The sequence below is a fragment of the Lynx canadensis genome, chromosome B2 (assembly GCF_007474595.2).
Source record: "Lynx canadensis isolate LIC74 chromosome B2, mLynCan4.pri.v2, whole genome shotgun sequence".
Taxonomy (NCBI): domain Eukaryota; kingdom Metazoa; phylum Chordata; class Mammalia; order Carnivora; family Felidae; genus Lynx; species Lynx canadensis.
In genome coordinates, this window is record NC_044307.1 from 78,698,428 (window position 1) to 78,719,905 (window position 21,478).

The window sequence follows — 21,478 nt, forward strand, 5'->3', positions numbered from 1 at the left end:
TACTTGTAGGGCAGAAGAAAAACAATTGATTTTAAAAGGGGATGAACCATGGTCTAATGGAGCCAGTTCTGCTGGCATCAGAGACTTCTGCTTTGGCTCCTGTGGACAATTTCTTCAGGACATTAGTTCAACAATTAGCCTTTGTGAATTGAAACATATTTGAACTTTATCCAATAAAAATATCAGTGGCAACTTTTTTTTCAAGAGAGAATGGTGCTCTTCCGATTAACTCCAGCCTTTCTGGAGCCTGAAGTGTTCCTCACTGCTATGAAAGAGCACCATGCCTGGCTGCTTCAGAAGATGAATGGGGAGAAAGTAATCCCAGAAGCAGATTCTGAGGATGGTGTTAAGAAGAAAGGGTGCTCAGCTACTACATATCTTCTCAACACCTGAATGGTTTATTTTAAAAGAATATAACTTAGGAATAGCCAGATGGAAGAGATGCATAGGGCAAGGCCAGGGGAAAGGGCACAGAGCTAGCTTCTATGACCTCTCCAGGGACGCCACTCTCCCAGCACCTCCTTGTGTTCAACCCGGAAGCTCCCATAATTGATATTCTTTGAAAATCCTAAAGTGCTCCTGAAATAGCTATGATGTTGGCCATTTGCCAAAGACAGTGGACAAAGAAGTGGGGCAAAAGTATTAGGGCCAGAATGGTATAAGAAGTAAGATGATGAAATAATGTTGGATTTCATTGTAAGTAAGAGACTTTCCTGAATTCTCACTATTGGAAGAAAGTGTGTAAAAGTAGCACCCCCAGAAGAAAATATAGTGATGGAAAGCTCAAAACTCAGATACAGAGGCAGATTTGGGAGCTGGAAGTGATGTAGATGAACATCAGTTCTTTAAGTCAGACTTCTGAAAAGCTTCTTAGTAGTTGGAATTCTCTTAGACTTCTTATGTATGCATTGTCCACCATAATGACATTATTATTTTTCCTTTTCAGCCTTTATTACTTTCGTTTCTTTTTCTAATTGCACTGATTAGCCCTATTCAACCCACTATTGAATAGAAGCAGTGATAGCAGGCATTTTCATTTTGTTTCTGACTTTAAAGGGAAATGCTTTTAACATTTCACTTTCCCCGATTCTAGTCAGAGGCATCTTTTACCCCAAAGTCAACTCAGGATTTTAGTTGATCACAATTTTGTCTTTATACTTGATTAGCCATTTAGATAATTGTTTCTATCCTTGGCCCATTTCGATTGGATTGCGTATGTGTTTCTTTCTTTCTTTCTTCCTTTCTTTCTTTCTTTCTTTCTTTCTTTCTTTCTTTTAACTGATTTGGAAGAGTTATTTTTATATTATGAATATATTAAGCATTTTGGGGGAGTATGGGTTGCAAATATTTCTCCCCAATTTGTGGCTTTTCGTTTGATGATTTTTGTGGGATTTTGATCAACACAGGTTTAAATTCTAATGTTGCTGCAGTTGTCATTGTCTTCCTTTATGGTTGTGTGTTTTGTGTCTTGTTTGAGAAGTCCTTCGTTGTCCCTTGAGATATTCCTCTCTCATATTTTCTTCTTATAAAGTTTTAAAGTATTGCTTTTCATATTTTTGTATTTAGTCCATATGGGATATCATTTTGCTGTATGCTGGGAATAGTTGTAATTTTTTCCCCTGGAAAGCTGGTCGTTTCAGCAGTAGTTAAGGAATATTCTATACTTAAGTCACTGATTTCTAATGGCACTGATTTCTAGTGCTGTTTTAAAGCTTGAATTCTCTTCCGTCATCTGTGCCTGTACTAATATTTCATTGTCTTGGTTTCCCTTTGGGATAAGTTTTGCTAGCTGATAGGGCAAATACTGCCACCTGGCTCTTCAAAATTGGTTTTTCCTTTTGTATGAATTTTACAGTCAACTTATCAAGTTATGAAAACTCCATGGGGAATTTCATTGGCATTGGCTTTGATTTTATAGATTAAATTTAGGTCATATTGTGATCTTTAAATTTTGTCTTACTACTGCAAATGTGGTATTTCCATTTATGCAGGCCTTTTATGTCTTTAAGTGAAGTTTCATAATTTTTTTCTGACAAGATCTTAAAAATGTTTTGTTAAATTTTTTAGTTATTGTGAATGGTATTTTTGAACAATTCTATTCTCTACTTATTGTGAACAGAATTGATTTTTTTCTGTTGCTGTGATACACTGCAACTATATGACATTCCCTTCAGCTTCTTTTTTTTTTAATGTTCTATTTATTTTTTTAGAGTGAAAGCATGAGCAGGTGAGGGGCAGAGAGAGAGAGAGAGAGGGGGGACTCTGTTCTGACAGCAGTGAACCCAGTACAGGGCTTGAATTCACGAACCGTGATATCATGACCTGAGCCAAAGTTGGACAATCAAAGTCGGACATTCAACCAACTGAGCCACCCAGGTGCCGCACCCCCTTCAGCTTCGTATGCGTCCATTGTCTAACAATAATGACATTTTTATTTTTCCTCTCCAGACTTTATTACTTTCACTTTTTTTCTAAGCGCACTGATTATTGTAAATACAGTATTGAATAGAAGCAGGCATTTTTGTTTTGTTTCTGATTTTAAAGGGAAATATTTTTAACCTTACACCCTTAAGTATGACATTTTCCTGTAGGTTTTACTGAATACCCCCAAGTATGTTAAGGAGATATCCTTTTATTTATTGTTGCAAAGGTTTTGTTTTTTTCTTTACCTTGAATGGGTTTGTATTTTTATATGTCCTTTTTTTTGAGTAAATATTGAGATAATCACATAGTTCTTCATTTAAATTTATTGCTATGGTAAATCAGTAAATAGATTTTTCTAATTTTAAACCACCCTCTTATTGCTAGGATGAATCCTACTGAGTCCAACATCATTTTAAAAATACATTGTAGCCATTCTTCTTCCCTTCGCAAATAATTCAGTCCTTATCTTTAATCGATTATGTAAGGTGAAGTGAGTATCTGGGGATGGGAGTAGGGGTGCTGCATTGACCCAGAGGGAGTGTCAAAGCTCAGATTGGGAGAAGAGGTATCTGCACAGAGTAGCAGTTCAGCGGGTCTGGAGTCAGAGCCCATTTAAGGTGAGGAATGCTCTGTAGGGAGGTGGTTCACATGGCTGTGTGTGGGGATTTAGAGCCCAAGTGTAGTAAGTAGAGCATCCTTGAAGGGGGAAGGGAGCAGCTTGAGGTGGGGCTTCAGGATGAGGGGGGCATTTCCGCAGAGAGGCAACCTTGGCATAGGATGTCAGATCCTAAGCAGGAGGAGAAGGGTGAGGAGTGGAATTACTTAGAGAGACAGCCAGTTCCAGCATGCTGAGTCAGAGCCAAAAGGGAGTGAGGAGGGCAGACCCTCCTTTAACCAGGTGATCAAAATGAGCATCATAATGGGACAGATTGAAATCAGGCACCACTTAATAGGATACAATAAGAAGAAATCGCTCACTGTCACTTCTGCCAGGTTCCTGCTGAAATGCATAACATGAATATAATTATGAGAAAATATCAAACCCAAATTAAGGGACATTGTACAAAATAACTGGCCCATAATTTTTGATAGTGTAAGGATCCTAAGTGGGTCTTAAGAGACTGAAGGGGCATGATACTAAATACATTGCATGGTTCTGAACTGTATCCTTTTCTATATAAGGGGTCGTTGGGATAATTGGCACACTTGAATGGTGTCTGAGGATTAAATGGCATTAACATATCAGTATTTCCAGATTCTCATGGTCATATTCTGTTATGTCATAGGAAGTCCTTGTTTGTAGGAAATACACACTAAAATATTTAAAGGCAGTGGAGGCATCAGGTTGGCAACTAACTTCCAAATGGTTCAGGAAAGTTTTTTTTCTCTATATTGTATTTCCAACTTTTCTGTAAGTGTGCGATTGTTTCAAAAGTAGGCTTCATGCCCAGCTTGGATCTCAACAAGGGGCTTAAACTTACAACCCTGAGGTCAAGAGTCAGATGGCTTAACTGACTGAGCCACCTAAGGCATCCCATGTTTCAAAGTATTTTTAAATTTTTTAAAGTGTTTATTGCAGGATTTGATTTGGTAATACTTAGGACTTTTAAATCTCTGTTTAATGTTTGTGTATTTTTGAGAGAGAGAGAGAGAGCATGCAAGCAGGGGAGGGGCAGAGAGAGAGGAAGACACAGAATCTGAAGCAGGCTCTAGGCTCTGAGCTGTCAGCACAGAGCCTCACGTGGGGCTCAAACCCACAAAACGTGAGATCATGACCTGAGCTGAAGTCGGATGCCCAACGGACTGAGCCACCCAGACACCCCTAAATTTGTGTTTATAAGTGAGAATGGCCTATGATTTTTCTTTTATCATACTACATATGCCCAGTTTTCAAGTTTATGGTAGCCTCGAACAATGAATTGGGAGAGTTTTCCATCCCTCCCTTTTTTCTTTCCTTTTTTCCAAAAGTTTCTATAATAAAGAAATCTGTTTTCTAACAGATTGTTTCCTGGATTTTCCTGTAAAAATCATGTGGTGATTTTTAAAAATTGGATTTAGTTTCTTCAGTGAGTAAATGACTCTGCTTCTTTTTGAGACAGTTTTAGTAGCTTTTCTAAAATACTTCTATTCAGATTTTTAAGCTATTTCAAATAAGGAATAAAGTTATTTAATGTATTATCTTAAGAGTTAAAAAAAAAACTATTGTTTCTGTAGTGGTGTCCCTTTGTCATTCCTAATTTTGTTTATTTGTGCTTTCTCTTTTTTCTTGATATATTTTGTCAAAAGGTTTTTCAGTCTTTCAAATGACCAGTGTTTGGGTTTGTTGATCCTTTCTCTTGTGTCTTTATTTTGTTTCATATATTTCTTCTCTTATTTTTACTTTTAAAATTTTTAGATGCTTATTTATTTATCTATTTTTGAGAGAGGGAGTGAGCAGGAGAGGGGCAAAGCAGGGCGGGGCAGAGATGGGGAAGCGGAGGATCCCAAGCAGGTTCCACGCTGTCAGCAAGGGCTGACTCGGGGCTCAATGTGCAAACTGTAAGATCATGAGCTGAGCCAAAATCAGGAATTGGATGTTTACCTGACTGAGCCACCCAGGCGCCCCTTAATTTTAATTTTTAAAAAATTTTGTACTTCAAGTGTATTCTCTTCTTTGTCTAAGTTGACATAAGTTGACTACCTCATTGTTTTCACAAAATTCTGAATAACCACAAAAATCTTAATGATGTGTAACAGTAAGCATGTATTGCTCACTTCTGGAGGTCAGGAGACAGTTGGCTAGGCAGTCTGCTGGTCTTGGCTGGACTCATGCACAGGTCTGAAGTTGGCTGGGTGTTGACTGACACAGGTTGGCCTCAACTGGAGCAACAGGATGCCATCTACTTCTCATCCTCCTGATCAGGGTGGTCTGGATATATCTTCTCATGTTGATAGTAGAAGCTGAAGACAGAGCAACAGTTTTAAACTTAGAGCTGGACTTCCATTACTCCTGCCCCATTCTTTTGGTTAAAACAGGTTGCAAGGGATAGGAAAATATTCTCTATCAGTATGGGAAGTATTCCAAAGTTATCTAAAAGAAGGGTCTGGGGGTGTCTGGGTGACTCAGTCAGTTGAGCATCCGACTTTTGGTTTTGGCTCAGGTCATGATCTCGAGGTTCGTGAGTTCGAGCCTTGCACTGGGCTCTCTACTGCCAGTGGAGAGCCTGTTTGGGATTCTCTTTCTCTGCCCCTTCACACTCAGGAAATTTAACATTGACACAATAATACTGTCTAATTACAGTATATGTTTAGACTTCTCTGTCCCAATAATATCCTCTGTAAGTTTTTCATTGTATCTTTTCTTTTTTTTTTTTTTTTTTTTAAATTTTTTTTTTTCTCAACGTTTATTTATTTTTGGGACAGAGAGAGACAGAGCATGAACGGGGGAGGGGCAGAGAGAGAGGGAGACACAGAATTGGAAACAGGCTCCAGGCTCCGAGCCATCAGCCCAGAGCCTGACGCGGGGCTCGAACTCCCGGACCGTGAGATCGTGACCTGGCTGAAGTCGGATGCTTAACCGACTGCGCCACCCAGGCGCCCCTCATTGTATCTTTTCTAATGCAGCCAGTTTTGCTTTATCACAACATATGTATTCCTAGCAATTACCTTGCTGTGGAGAATTGCACAACAAAAATCATGGGGCTTATGGAGAAAATGGGGTTAGAGGCATAACATTCAAAAACTTCATGTCTCTCCATTCCTTCCTCCCTTTCCCTCCCTCCCTCCTACCTCCTGCCCTCCCCCCTCAGAACCTTCTAAAAACAGTAGTACTGTTTTATACACATTTAGTGGTTAAGACATACATAACTACTAAAATGAATGTGGTACTTGACCCAAGAACTGAAGTTTGCTTGTGGAAGTGGGTATCAGGAGGGATACAGCTTGTGACTTATTGTGAGGTGGTGGAAGGAGAGTTATTTGACATTGGACAGGAAGTATAATACCATGGGGCACCTGGGTGGCTCAGTTGGTTAAACGTCTGCTCTTGATTTTCAGCTCAGGTCATGATCTCACGGTTCATGAGTTTGAGCCCTGCATTGGGCTCTGCACTGGCAGTGTGGGATATTCTGTCTCTGTCTCTCTCTTCTCCTCCCCTGCTTGTTCTCTCTCTCTCTCTCTCTCTCTCTCTCTGTCTCACACTCAATTTCTCTCTCAAAATAAGTAAACTTAAAAAAAAAAAAAAAAGAGGGGCACCTGGGTGGCTCAGTCGGTTAAGCATCCAACTTCAGCTCAGGTCATGATCTCACAGTTCATGAGTTCGAGCCCCTCATCGGGCTCTGTGCTGACAGCTCAGAGCCTGGAGACTGCTTCCAATTCTGTGTCTCCCTCTCTTTCTGCCCTTCCGCTGTTCGTACTTTGACTCTCTCTCAAAATAAGTAAACATTAGAAAAAAAAATGTGAAAAGGAAAAAAAGAAAGTGTAATACCATCTGTGTAGGTATGGCTCATAACACACCTGGTGAACTGAGATAGATGGTACATGTTTTTAGTTGTATGTATTTTGCATATTCCTACACAGCTGACTTCAGCTGAGTTCAGTTTTCTGCTTTTACGTGATGTTTTTCACCAAAAAAAAATCACACATAAGCAAGTGGGAAATTCATGTCTTGCTCAAACTGTGTTAGAACAAATTTGTGGGTTTTTTAAAAGAAAAAACTATAGCAGAAGTTGGAGTATAAACATATACATCTATAAATTTCCCTTTTAAGATTGTGTTAGTTGCATCCTACAAATTTTGATATGTTGTATTTCTGATGTAGTTCAAGTCTAAGTATTATTCTCTGACTTCTGTTATGATTTCTTGCAGCCATGATTTAGAGGTACATTTAAACGTTTCAAGTTTGTAGTTTTCTTTGTAGGGGTATTCTTTGGTTAATAGTTTCTAATTTTATTTCATTGTGTTCAAAGAATAAAATGTATGATATTAATTTTTTCTTGTGACTGTCTAGTTTGTGTTTTATTTGTGTTGGTAAAGAATGTTCATTCTCTAATTGTTCAATTGCTATTTTCTGTAGACTTACCTTATTTTCTTAGCTAAATTTTCTATGTATGTATTAAATTCAGTCCAGAGTCTTCCTTAGTTGTATAAATCTCCTCTCAGCTTATTCAGGCACATTAGGTAGTCTATCAGGTTCATCTTCAAGAAATGCCTCCTAGAGCTGTCTGTTGTGTTGCAGTTATTCTTCAGGCCTGTTAACACAGCTTTCTTCTTGGATCTTCATTGCCTCTCTTTGTTAGATACTCCTTTTTCCTAGATATTACTCATACTCCTTTCCTGGTTTATTCTCTCATTTTGGTGAAATTCCCCCTATAGTAGCATCCTGAAAAAAGGTGCTTAGAAGGTAAAATTTTTAGGAACTTGCATGTCTGAGATGACTTTTTTTTTTTTTTTTTTTTTTTTTTTTTTTTTTTAAGTTTTGAGAGAGAGTATGAATGGGGGAGAGGCAGAGAGAGGGGGAGACAGGATCCCAAGCAGGCTCCACACTTGTCAGTGCAGAGCCCCATGTGGGGCCTGAACCAAAATTAAGAGTCAGATGCTTAACCAACTGAGCCACCCAGACACCCCTGACTTTTCTGTCTTAATACTTTTGATGGCTGGATGGAAATAATTTCCCCTCAGTTTTTTTTTTTAATTATTAAAAGTTATTTTATTTTACAGAGAGAAAGCAGGAGTGGGGGAGAGAGACAGAGGAGGGGAGAAAGAGAGAATCTTGATCAGGCTCTATCCTTGCTCAGCAAGAAGCCAGATGTGGGACTCGATCCCACAATTCTGGGATCACGACCTGAGCCAAAAATCAAAGAGTCAGGCTCTTAACCTACTGAGCCACCCAGACACCCTTCCCCTCTGTTTTTTTTTTTTTTTTAATTATTTTTTACGTGTATTCATTTTTGAGAGACAGACAGAGCACGAGCAGGGGGAGGGGCAGAGAGAGAGGGAGACACAGAATCCGAAGCAGGCTCCAGGCTCCCAGCTGTCAGCACAGAGCCCACTGCAGGGCTCGAACTCACAAACCACGAGACCATGACCTGAGCCGAAGTTGGATGCTTAACCGACTGAGCCACCCAGATGCCCCCCTTCCCCTCTGTTTTTAATGCAGTGCTTTATTTTCCTTTGGTTGCAGTGCTGCTGTTGAGAAGTCTGCTGTTTCCCCCTCCTGAAGCTTATTTTGATCCTCTCTTTGTCTTTGAGCTCTGAAATTTTATGAAAAAGTACCTTGGTATAGGACTACATTCACGAATTGTGATGGGCACTTATTGGGTCTTTTCATTAAAATTCACGTCCTTAGGTTAGGAAATTTACTTTCTTCTCCCTACGTTTCTCTGTTTTGACTTTATGGAATACCTGTTTTTAATTACGGGACCTGGAGCACTGTCCTCCACATTTTCTTATCCCTTTTACTTGTTGGGGAAATTTCCTCAAGGTATCTTCCAGTTCTTTGAGAATTTCATTTCTGCTATTATTATTTTTTAAATGTTTATTTATTTTGAGAGAGTAGAGAGTGCAAGGAGAGAGGGGCAGAGAGAGAGAGAGGAAATGAATCCCAAGCAGGCTCTGTGCTGTCAGCATGGCTTGAGCTCACAAACCATGGGATCTTGACCCGAGCTGAAATCAAGAGTTGGTCACTTAACTGACTGAGTCACCCAGGCGCTCCTGGATACTAACTCTTCATTGGATATGTCATTTACAGATATCTTCTCCCATTCCTAAGGCTGCCTTTTAGTTGATTGTTCCTTTGCTGTGCAGAAGCCTTTTATTCTGATGAAGTCCCAGTAGTTCATGTTAACTTTTTTCCCTTGTCACCAGAACACGTCAAGCAAGAAGTTGCTATGGCTGAAGTCAAAGAGGTTTCTGTATGTGTTCTTCTCTAGGATTTCGATGGTTTCCTGTTTCACATTTAGGTCTTTTATCATTTTGAGTTTATTTTTTTTATATGATATAAGAAAGTGGTCCAGTTTAATTCTTCGTTGTCCAGTTTTCCCAACACCATTTCTGGAAGAGACTTTGTTCCATTGGATATTCTTTCCTGCTTTGTTGATTAGTTGACCATATAGTGTGGGTCCTTTTCTGGGTTTTCTGTTCTGTTCCATTGATCTGTGTGTCTGTTTTTGTGCCAATACCATACTGTCTTGATGACTACAGCTTTGTAATATAGCTTGAAGTCCAGAATCATGATGCCTCTGGCTTTGCGCTTTTTTTTTTTTTTTTTTTTTTAAATACTTTGGCTGTTCGGAGTCTTTTGTGGTTCCATACAAATTTTAAGATTGTTCGTTCTAGCTCTGTGAAAAATGCTATTTGTGTTTTGATAAAGATTGCATTAAATGTGTAGATTGCTTTGGATGGGATGCTATTGCTGCATCATTACTGTTTTTGGTGTAATGATAATTTTTTGGATTGTCTTCTCTCATAGTCTCTGCTTACTCCAAGTTTCTTTTTTGTTTTTTGGGCTTTTTGTTTTGTTTTGTTTTGTTTTACTGTTTGTTTTGATCTCTCGCTATTAGATGCTTTCCTTAAATGTCTAGTGGTCCTTCACTGTCCATATTTAAAGGTAGACTACTTAAAAACTGATTCAGAGTTTCAAGCCTGTGAGTAGGGTGTGTTGTGGTCTTTACTGTAAGGAGCTTATTTCTTTTTCTGGGAAAGGCCTGGCAGAATCTTTGGGTCTTTTCTCCTGAGTTCCCAGAAAAGGACTCCACTAAGGCCTCTGGAGGCTCTGGCTACGAGTTGTGGAAAAGGGCTTGAAAAGGGGACCTTTTTGTATAGTCATTGTGTAAAGTTGACTTCGATGCCTTGTTATGAAAGTAAGATATCTCCCCTCAATTGTGCACTGACACCTTCAAACAAACAAACAAACAAACATACGCTTATCTACAGAATAAGCTACTGCTGGCAATAGAGAGGAACAGTTCCTAGCTTGGGTCACCCAGCTGTGGAGAGGGACTAGGAGATCAGAGAGGCTTAGCCCCTTAAATAGACTTTCAACCAATCCTCTTCCTAGACCCATCCTCACTCCCATTTCCAGAGGCACTTAATGCTCCCAATTCCTGAGCCCTTTGGTGATCCTGCAGTTAGTGTCTTTATGTAAAGGCTCCTTAGCAGTCACTTTTCTTAAGAGTGCCACTCTTCCATATGCTTTTCAGTGTTTAAAATTTTGTTTCTTTCCTCCATTTCTATTTTCTTAGTTTTTGTGGGTTTATGCTACTTTAAAACAATTACTGAAGTTTGGAGAGAGCATGGTGCAAAAATGTATGTATCCAGGCCAACAATTTTTCACACAAATTTTAATAACTTTGAAATTGAAAAAGTATTACACAGCAAATGCTCAGGGGATCCAAAAGGTCAAAACTATAAGATGTTATTTGTCTTCATTCACTTGTATACAGTGGAGTCTTCCAGAGGTTACGTGCTGTGTGATATTGCAACAGATTAAATGCAGAAATAGATAGGAGAATCCTGGTTTTTTTCTAAGTCAAACAATGAAGAAGTTTGAAAAATGTAAAATAATGACATTCTTTTACTAATTTTTTGAAAAGCTTTTTTTCACTACAAATGCCTTATTTGTAGTAATGTGCAATAGGTTTATTATTTTTTAAAATCCACTCAAATGTATAGTTTAAAAACCTAAGTTTTTATTCCTAATATGGTTAAGTATCAATGGTTGTAACTCACATAAAAAACAATCTTTGGGGGCGCCTGGGTGGCGCAGTCGGTTAAGCGTCTGACTTCAGCCAGGTCACGATCTTGCGGTCCGTGAGTTCGAGCCCCGCGTCAGGCTCTGGGCTGATGGCTCAGAGCCTGGAGCCTGCTTCCGATTCTGTGTCTCCCTCTCTCTCTGCCCCTCCCCCGTTCATGCTCTGTCTCTCTCTGTCCCAAAAATAAATAAACGTTGAAAAAAAAATTTTTTTAAAAAAAAAACAATCTTTGGTATCCTCAGTAATTCTTAAGAGTAAAGAGTCATGAGATCAAAACTTTTGAGAGCTTCTATTCTAGACAGTCCTAGATATAAATTGGAGCTGAATGTGACAGTATAAACATATCCAACACTCCATTAGTCTTAGCTCTACATAAGACATTTAATCCTTTTAATCTTCATAAGGAATTTAATCCTTATGTTCATTAAATTTAACACTCCTATGGTTTTATTCAAACCTTTTTTTGTTTTCTCTCCTGATAATCCTTAGAGGAACAAAAAGAAGCTGCTGGAAATGTATAATGTCTGTCTACCTAGTGTATATATGTTCCAGTCTCTGCTGACTGGCCCCTCCCTTACTTTCCTAATAGAACCCTGATTTTATTCATAGTTTCCTTCCTCCACATGGCTTTGTGTGAGAATCAAGCCCTATCTCCAGCGTTAGAGAGTGAGTTCTGATTGGTTTAAAACTCAACCATAGGGTTCCATTGTGGCTGGGGGATTTTCTACATGGGTGTGTGATGCCATTGTGGCCATTGAGACCTGAGGAGAAATCTGATGGGAATTGGGTTTGGGTTTTTTTGGGAACGGTTTCCTTGTTCCTAAATGAGATATACATGAAGAGATGATCTCATCTTTCTGGTAACTGCTGAATCTGGATAAGAAACCTGTTTCACTCTCTTAAGGACTGGAGGTTGAGGGTGGGTACCACCTGAGGATGGTAGAGTGAAGGCATATGTGCGTTCTTGAAGGCATTGTGTTTTATTTTTATTGTTTGTTTGTATTTTATTTTTCTTTCAAGTTTTTATTTAAATTCCAGTTAGTTAGCATACAGTGTCATATTCATCTCAGGTGTAGGCTTTAGTGATTCATTACTTACATGTGACACTCAGTGCTTGTCATACATAGTCTTGAAGACATTGTTGAGCTACTATGCTGATCAGTGCAGAAACTTCCTCTTAATTTCTTGTTATGTGAGAAGCCTTTCTTAGTGTATGCTGCTTTGAGTTGAATTTCCTTACTTCCAACTAAAATAAGCTTAATTCGGGGTGCCTGGGTGGCTCAGTCAGTTAAGCGTCTGACTTTGGCTCAGGTCATGATCTCATGGTCCATGAATTTGAGCCCCGCATCAGGCTCTGTGCTAACAGCTCAGAGCCTGGAGCCTGCTTCAGATTCTGTGTTTCCCTCTCTCTCCGCCCCTCCCCCACTCATGTTCTGTCTCTGTCTCAAAAATAAAATAAACATTAAAAAATGAAATAAAATAAGCTTAATTGATAAAGAAGTTACTTAATCCTAGTATGGCTGGCAAATTGGATAAGTAGTATTTCCTCTCATTGTTATGAGGCATAATTGAAGCAATACAGGTAAAAGGTACTTGTAATTATAAAGTAACACCACAGATTTATAGTTCTCTTAACATTACCACAAACCATATTTGTTTGTAGCGGACAAAATGTTTCACAGAGAGTAAGGGTGCCTGGCTTTGCTAATTACCAGTTCTATTCATAGTGTGCAGGTCACTGGACCCTTTAATTACTACTCTGTAAAACAGAATTAAATGATCTTTAAAGTCTTTTCTGATTCTCTGAAAAGAATATGAGTCTGATCAGTCTGAGATTCCCACCTAAAAGCCCTTGTATAAAGTAGATATAAATAAGTAACTCTTTTTTAATTGAAGAAATATAATTTACTAACCAGTTATGTTGGGGATTTTTTCAGTTTCACAGTGGTTCTGCTGATCTTAGTGTCTTGAGAAACAAGGGAACCTCTACTATTAATATACTTCTATGAATACCAACGCTCAAAGCCTTATACACATTTGCACATATTTGCTTTTTTTTTTTTACATATTTGCTTTTTAACCAACTTTTTAACTTATGCTCTTATATGTAATCCTTATGAGCAAGCATGTCATCACTTTTTTCATAACATCTCAGTATGTTGTCATCTTTCTACCCTCTCCCTACTTAAGTTTTTCCCACACTATTAAATAAATAGCCACCTAAATGGTCTCCTTTTCACCAGAGTCTGCTTCCTCTCCCTCTTTTCTCATCTGTAAAATGAGGTAAAAAAAAAAAAAAAAAAAAAGATGGTTTTTAAGGTACTTTCTGGATCTAACATTCTGTAATGTTAGTTATATTTCTCATCAATTCAGTCAGACTCTGTTAAACCCAAAAGAACTCATCTTTGGTTACATATTAGAATTAAGCTTAAAAACTTCTTTCATCTGAGGACAGGAGAACAGAATTCATAAACCCTTTGCAGAGCTAGACCTATTCAAAACTTTAGGTCTTGGGGAAAATGTAGATACAAGCATACCTCAAAGATATTGGAGGTTCAATTCCAGACCACTACAATAAAGCAAATATCAGTAAAGTGAGTTCAATAAATTTTTTGGTTTTGGGGAGCCTTTGGTGGCTCAGTTAGTTAAGCGTCTGACTTCGGCTTAGGTCATGATCCCACAGTTTGTGGGTTTGAGCTCTGCGTCAGTTTCTGTGCTGACAGCTCAGAGCCTGGAGCCTGCTTTGGATTCTGTCTCTCCTTCTCTCTGCCCCTGTTCTGCTAATGCTCTGTGTCTTTCTGTCTCTCAGAAATAAATGTTAAAAAAAAATTTTTTTTAAATAATTTCTTTGGTTTCCCAGTGCTTATAAAATTATACTATACTGCAGTCTATTTAGTGTGCAGTAGTATTCAGTCTAAAAAATATGTACTTAGTTTAAAAAATTGCTAGAACATGCTAACCATCATCTGAGCTTTTAGCGAGTCATAATCTTTTTGCAAGTGGAGAGTTTTGTTTTGATGGTAGCTGCTGACTGATCAGAATAATAGTTGCTAAAGTTTGGGGTGGCAGTGACATTTTCTTAAAATAAGAATGTTTGTTTATTTTGAGAGAGAGAGCAAGTATACATACACGCAGGTGGGGTAGGAACGAGGGGGTGGGGGTGGAGAATCCCAAGCAGGCTCTGTGCTGCCAGCATGGAGCCTGACTCAACAGGGCTCCATCTCACAGACTATGAGATCATGACCTGAGCCTAAATCAGGAGTTGGACACTTAACCAACTGAGCCATCCAGGTGCCCCGAAACTCCTTTTAATGTTGATATTTTGATATCTTTTCATGAATCACAGATGTCCTTAATGGCATCTTGAATGGTTAATCCTTTCCAGAATGTTTTCAATTTATGTTGCTCAGATCCATCAGAAGAATCACTATTTAGGGCAGTTAGTTCTAGCCTTATGAAATGTATTTCTTAAATAATTAAAAGTTGAAGTAACTCTTTGATTCATGGGCTGCAGAACAGATGTTGTGTTAGGTATGAAAACAACATGAATCTTGTACATCTCTGACATAGCTCTTGGGTGACCAGGTGCATTGTCAGTGAGTGATAAGATTTTGAAAGGAATCTTTTTCTCAACAGTGGGCTTAAAATATTCAGTAAACCATGTTGTAAACAGATATGTTATCCCTTAAGCTTTGTTCCATTTGTAGAGCTCAAGCAGTGTAGTTTTAGCATAATTCTTAAGGGCCCTAGAATCTTCAGCATGGGCTTCAGCTTAGTCACCAGCTGTATTAGGCCCTGACAAGAGAATTGGCCTATCCCTTGAAGCTTTGAAACCAGGCATTGACTTCTCCCTTCTAGCTAAGAAAGTCTTACATGGCATCTTCTTGAAATAGAAGGCTGTTTTGCCTACACTGAAAATCTGTTGTTTACTGTGGCCACTTTCATTAATGATCTTAACTAGATCTTCTGGATAACTTGCTGTAGCTTCTCTATCAGCACTTGTTGCTTCACCTTACACTTTTATGTTACAGAGATGGCTTCTTTTCTTTAAATCTTTTCTTGAACCAACCTCTGCTGGCTTCAAACATTTCTTCTGCAGTTTACCCACCTCTCTGTCATGGATTGAGGAGAGTTAGGGTCTTTGGTTTAGGGAATGTTGTGGCTGATGACCTTCTATTCAGACCACTAAAACTTTCTGCGTTATCAGTAATAAGACTGTTTCACTTTATTAGCATCCATGTATTCATGGAAGCAACACTTTTCATTTCCTTCAAGAACTTTAACTTTGCATTCATAATTTGGCTGTTTGGCACAGGAGGCCTAGCGTTAAGCTTGTCTTGGCTGTCGACATGCCTTCCTCATTAAGCTTAGTCATTTCTAGCTTTTGATGTAAAGAGAGAGACATGTGACTCTTCTTTCTCTTGAATACTTAGACGCCACAGCGGGGTTAATTGCCCTAATTTCAATATTGTTATGTTTCTGAGAATAGGGAGGCCCAAGGAGAAGGAGAGAAATGGTTGGTGGAGCAGTCAGAACACATGCAGCGTTTATAGATTAAGTTCACTGTCCTATGAATACAGTTTGTGGTGCCCTAACAATTCCAGTAGTGACATCAAAGATCACTGAGCACCGTAACAAACAAAAGAATAATGATGAAAAATTTTGAAGTATTGCAAGAATTACCAAAATGTGACAAAGACACAAAGTAAGTAAATACTGTTGGAAAAATTGTGCTGATAGACTTGCTCAATGCAAAGTTGCCAAAACCTTCAATTTGTAAAACAAACAAACAAACAAAAAAACCAAAAAACAATACCTTTGAACCATAATAAAGTGAAGTGCGGTAAAATGAGGTATGCCTGGATATGTATATATATGTAGAAATATATCACCTTCTTTAGGGTTTTTTTTTGGGAGGTTAGGAGATAATTTTAAAAAGGAAGCTTACAATTTCAGAACTATTGGGAAATTGGTATGATATATTTTCTTTTCTAGCAAAAGCTATTATTATTATGGAAATTGATTCATTATTGCAAGAGGCCTAAGTGTTCAATCTAATCTATGTTAGATTAGGAACATTTGCCAGGCATGAAATTCCCTAGACATCCAAACATGTTTTTCCAGAAAAAGGAAAATGATACTTAATAACTTTTTGTAGAAAAACAAGTGCTAGCTGAAGTAAGAATTGTATGCATCGTTGGTGTTACTTCTGAAATTCTTGAAATGTGAGTAAGGTCATCCTCTGTCACATCATCATAAAATGTCCAAGGAAAACATTAAAACCAACCTTGCCAACATTTGCATGTGTGAAACACAGAATATTATACTCCATTTCATTCCTAGAAATAGACACATAATCACAGAAGAACCTCTAAATGCACATCTTTCCATTCAGTTGGTAGCTTTTGTTTAGATTTTTAAAAGTTTTGTTGCAGGAATTTTTTTTTTTTTTTTTTTTTTTTTTTTACTGCTAACATGAAATACATGGTTTTTCCCAATACTATTTCTCTAACTCTCCAAAACCAAGTAGGTGTTCTACAATTAAAGCCTGACACTAACCACCTGAACTTAGCATCAGATTCCATAGGTTAAAGGATTCAGTCCCTCAAGATTGTCCTCACTTCCAATATCAGTGGCCAAGTGAGTGCTTGGGTCTCCAGGTTACCTGCACTTCTGTCCAACTTGGAGAGGGTCAGGGTCTGTGGGTATATGTATGACTGCTCATAAAGTGAGTTGTTGCTGCATTGCTCTTAAATTTACCAGATTACACTTTCTAGTCCTTTCTTCCTTCCTTATCCTCTCTGATCACTTAACTACTATTAGAGGTAGTAGAGAAGACAAGGCAGTGTTTTGAGTGTTTAATGGTAGAATGTAATTTCTTCCTTCCTCCTTCCTAACTTCCTTCCTACCTTCTTACCTATCTACATATTGTTTTTACTTTTTTTTTTTTTTCAACATTTATTCATCTTTGAGAGGCAGAGAGAGACAGAGCATGAGCAGGGAAGGGGCAGAGAGAGGGAGACACAGAATCGGAAGCAGGCTCCAGGCTCCGAGCTGTCAGCACAGAGCCCACCGTGGGGCTTGACCTCATGAACTGCGAGATCATCACCTTGAACGAAGTCAGATGCTCAACCAACTGAGCCACCCAGGCGCCCCTACATATTTTTTTTAAAAACTGCTTCTGGGGGCGCCTGGGTGGCGCAGTCGGTTGGGCGTCCGACTTCAGCCAGGTCACGATCTCGCGGTCCGTGAGTTCGAGCCCCGCGTCGGGCTCTGGGCTGATGGCTCAGAGCCTGGAGCCTGTTTCCGATTCTGTGTCTCCCTCTCTCTCTGCCCCTCCCCCGTTCATGCTCTGTCTCTCTGTGTCCCCCAAAAATAAATAAACGTTGAAAAAAAAAATTTAAAAAAAAAAAAATAAAAACTGCTTCTGTAGGCCAAAAAATATAAGCCCTCATGGAGTTTTCATTCAAGATACCCTCTTTTCTAGGAAAGGACACTGAATTTACACATGTGATGAGACGAGTCTTAAATCTTGAAGTGTGAAGAGGACCAATTATGGCAGTTTTCTATATTATAAAAACAATTAGAGTCCTTTATTTAGCATACTTATAGAACCTTTTAGATAATACTTTTTAGTAATCCACGATTTTAATAGTTGTAGAATCTTAAATGTGGGTGTCTGCTTAAATGCTGCTGCCAGTTTATTCCATCTCTTCTTTCTATAGAATAAACAGGGTTTTTTCCTTTTAGTAATTCTGATATGGTGCATTTGAAATATTTACTTCATTAAGGGATGAGGAGTAGTTTCTATTTAAAAAAAATAAGCACTTTATTATACAAGTTATTTGACTTTATATTTTTTGAAGTTCTTTAGATGATTTTTTTAAAATGATAAAACTTGTCATAAAAAATAGCAATATGTTGTACCGTTATTTTTTGTTAACTGGAAAGTTAATTTCTTCTGACCATATATGCAATTTATTTATTTTAGGTGTTCAATTTTGTGCTCCCTATATGAAAAATAGAAGTGTAAATATTTGAAATTCTTTACTACATGCCTCCTGGTCAAGCTGGTCTAGGTATCTTGTTTTTAAAACAACTTTTAAATCTTAGAAGTTTGGGGGTGAAAGGTGACATTTTGACTAAGGAAGTCATCCTTCATGAAATGATGCTGTTGTTGGATGAATTAACACTAATCTTTTCTCCTCTAGAGAGCTGCTAGAAATAAGACTATGGCTTTATTACTTTTAATAATTTAATTGGTATAAGCTACTTTTTGTTTTCATAGATAAAGCATGTTATTTTTCAGAATTTCTCAGGGAGGAGAGAAAAACTGATTAGCCAGTATGTATTTTGATTTACGTTGAATATTTTTTATTATTCCTTCCAAAACAGACACTCCTTGAATATGCAGAGAAATGGAAAACTTCAGAAGATCCTTTACCTTTATTGGAGGTATACACAGTGGCTATCCAAAGTTATGTTAAAGCCCGACCTTATCTTACCTCTGAATGTGAAAATGTAGCATTGGTTCTGGAACGCTTGGCATTGTGAGTAGACCTTTGAGTAAATAAAAAATCAGATACAGCTCTTTTGTTTTAATTCTTTATTTCAGTCTTTTATGATAGTTTAAATAGAATAGTTTTGGGGTACCTACTGATACTAGAATTATTTGTTTTATTTTACTTTGAATCTTAATAATTATTTCTATCGTTACCAATTTTTTGTTTTTTAGAAGCTGTGTTGAACTTTTATTGTGCCTACCTGTCGAGTTATCAGATAAACAGTGGGAACAGTTTCAGACACTGGTGCAGGTGAGAATATCTACCTATTAGATTTCATATAGGCATATCTTATGTCTGTTTTCTTTACTCTATATAAATTTTTTGGTTACACTTTAAAACATCTAACTAATAACAAGCATTAATTGCAGCTCTTGTTAACACTAATGTCATGCATATAGTAGATGTTCAATAAATGTGTGCTAAATGAATATATACATTTAGATAGATTGGTTGAATATTGCACTGTTCTTTAAGATCAGTTTAGGACTTTGCCAGACCAGTAAGGAAAACAAAAGAAAATGCTCTAATTTGTATTTAGAAACAGTTTAATTGCTGAACATCTGCAATATTTTTATAAGAATTTAATATATCATATAATCCTTTGTGGGGGTAGGTATATTTTTCCCATTTTAAAGGTGAGGAAACTGAGGCTCATACTTTAAAATATTTATTTGCCCAAATTTGTACAGTTGATTTTGCAGAGTAGTCATTTGAATCAAGGTTCTTTATTCCAGAGTTCATGCTTTTCTCCTATAACTGAAAACACATGCTTTGTCTTTTTTATTTAGTGCTATTATTCTGCCTTACGTAGTATTACACAATTTAGTACTTAGTTGTCTTGGAATATTTTCAAGAATGTTAAATTTTGTTTCAAGCACTAGATTGTGCTGGATATACTATAGCTTCAAGTACGTTTTGATTAATTGATTAATTAAAAAGAATGTTTCTGCTAGCTAGTTTCACAAAGTATACTTGTCTCTTTCTCTAACCAGAGTTCTTAAAATATGTTTTGGCTTGATGTTTTTCTGTAGGAGATACAGTAAAGAGAATTTTATTCTCAAATTTTAGAAGCATGTGAAATAAACTATATTTAGGTAGAGAAATCAGCTTTCCTATTTCAATATTAACCATTAAAATCTTCATCAGTTGCAAAATTCTTGAAGGTAGGATTCATATCTTAATATTATAGGATTTCACATAGTATTTTACACATAATACTTAATTGTTTGTGGCAATGAAGGTGTCTTGTCTTGTTTGTCACGTTGCAAATAACTTTTTGATCATGTAGTTTCTACTTCAGCATATCAGTACCTCATGTCTTAGGTTATTTCCCCAGCAAGTATTTATTTTTAGGTAAATAATTATTGTAGAACTTTTCATTGTTTGGCACTCTATCCCTGAATTAAGTTGTTTATATGCAAATATAATACTGAATTTCTCATTATTTTGTTTGTTGACATAAGATAAACTTTTAAACTTTCCTTTTTGAAACAGAAGCACTAGTTGATATTTTCCATATGGGTTAATGAGAAGGAAATAACTCTTTAAATCCTTATATGGTAGCTTTCAGCAATTACTTAAAGAAAATTTCTTCAAGCCCTGGAACTTGTTGCAGTGGGAAGATTCTATGGTTCTGAGGAATAGACTTTTTGTATAAACATAGTATGTAGCTTTAAGAGTTTCCATAACACTTTGCTCTTATTTCAGAGCTTCCTTGGGGTTATTTTATACCTGCTTAACAGCATTTGTTTCGTTTAGCCTGTGCTTCCCCTTTCTTTACCCCAGTAGAGGATAAGCCCCATAAATACAGGACCAGTTGCTCTCTTCCCTAGTCCTTTGCCCATAGACATTCCCAATAAACAGTTTCTGAATTGGGTAAAAACTATTGGTCCTTTTGTGTTTCGAAGAATACACTAAATGCATGAACACTTGGAAACAACTAGTAAGCAAGTTTTAGTGTCGTAGCTTTAAATAGAATATTGCCAAGGCTATGTAATAAATAAATGAAAAATCATGCATTTAGTTGTTTTCAAAAGTCCCTTTTATTGGGATATGTATATGTTGTCACTTAGGCCTTGATGCAGATCTGTCACTTATTAATGGTAGTTTTTTGGGAAAAGTTTTGTTTTTGTTTTTTTTTTACTAACACAGGATATAAAATGTGTAAGGTCTTTTATGCTATAGATATTCTGATAGCTTCCTTGAGAAATAACTTTGCTCTTGGTTTAGATTTTGGAGGAAAAATAAGTTTGACTTATTTCTAGAAATACATTGTATTTATTAAAATTTATAATTGATACAATTCTTGAGATTCATCTTGAAAAAATCAGAAGTAAAGGAATTCAGCACTTTGTAATGTGATGTGAAAATTTTAAGATAAAAGTCTTTTCAAAAGTTAGTATTATATTTAGAGCCTGATAAGCTTGCTTTTAAAAATCTGTTGTAATTCTTTGGATGTTTATTTAATATTTATAGGTAGCTCATGAAAAGCTGATGGAGAATGGCAGCTGTGAATTGCATTTTTTAGCTACTCTAGCTCAAGAGACTGGGGTGTGGAAAAACCCGGTACTGTGCACTATTCTTTCCCAGGAACCATTGGATAAGGATAAAGGTAAATTTTCTAGAGAGAGAGAAAATAAAAATCACTAGACTAGAAAAAAAATGAGTACTTAAAAAATTGTTTTGATAAGTATAATTCATCTCAAGATTTCCCAGAGAAGGACCATTTAATTAAATTTTACCTGAGGTGCTTCAGGCCCT

At 37.3% G+C, this 21,478-nt stretch overlaps 1 protein-coding gene across 1 annotated transcript in view; it reads left to right on the forward strand.

The window, feature by feature from the left end:
• The window catches only part of ZNF292 (zinc finger protein 292), a 93,772-nt gene that overhangs the window by 30,666 nt on the left and 41,628 nt on the right, over positions 1–21,478 (forward strand). The window contains exons 3-5 of the mRNA XM_030315939.2: positions 18,549–18,703; positions 18,889–18,967; positions 21,194–21,329. Of these exons, the coding sequence (XP_030171799.1) occupies positions 18,549–18,703; positions 18,889–18,967; positions 21,194–21,329 (370 nt within the window). The remainder of the gene's footprint in view (positions 1–18,548; positions 18,704–18,888; positions 18,968–21,193; positions 21,330–21,478) is intronic.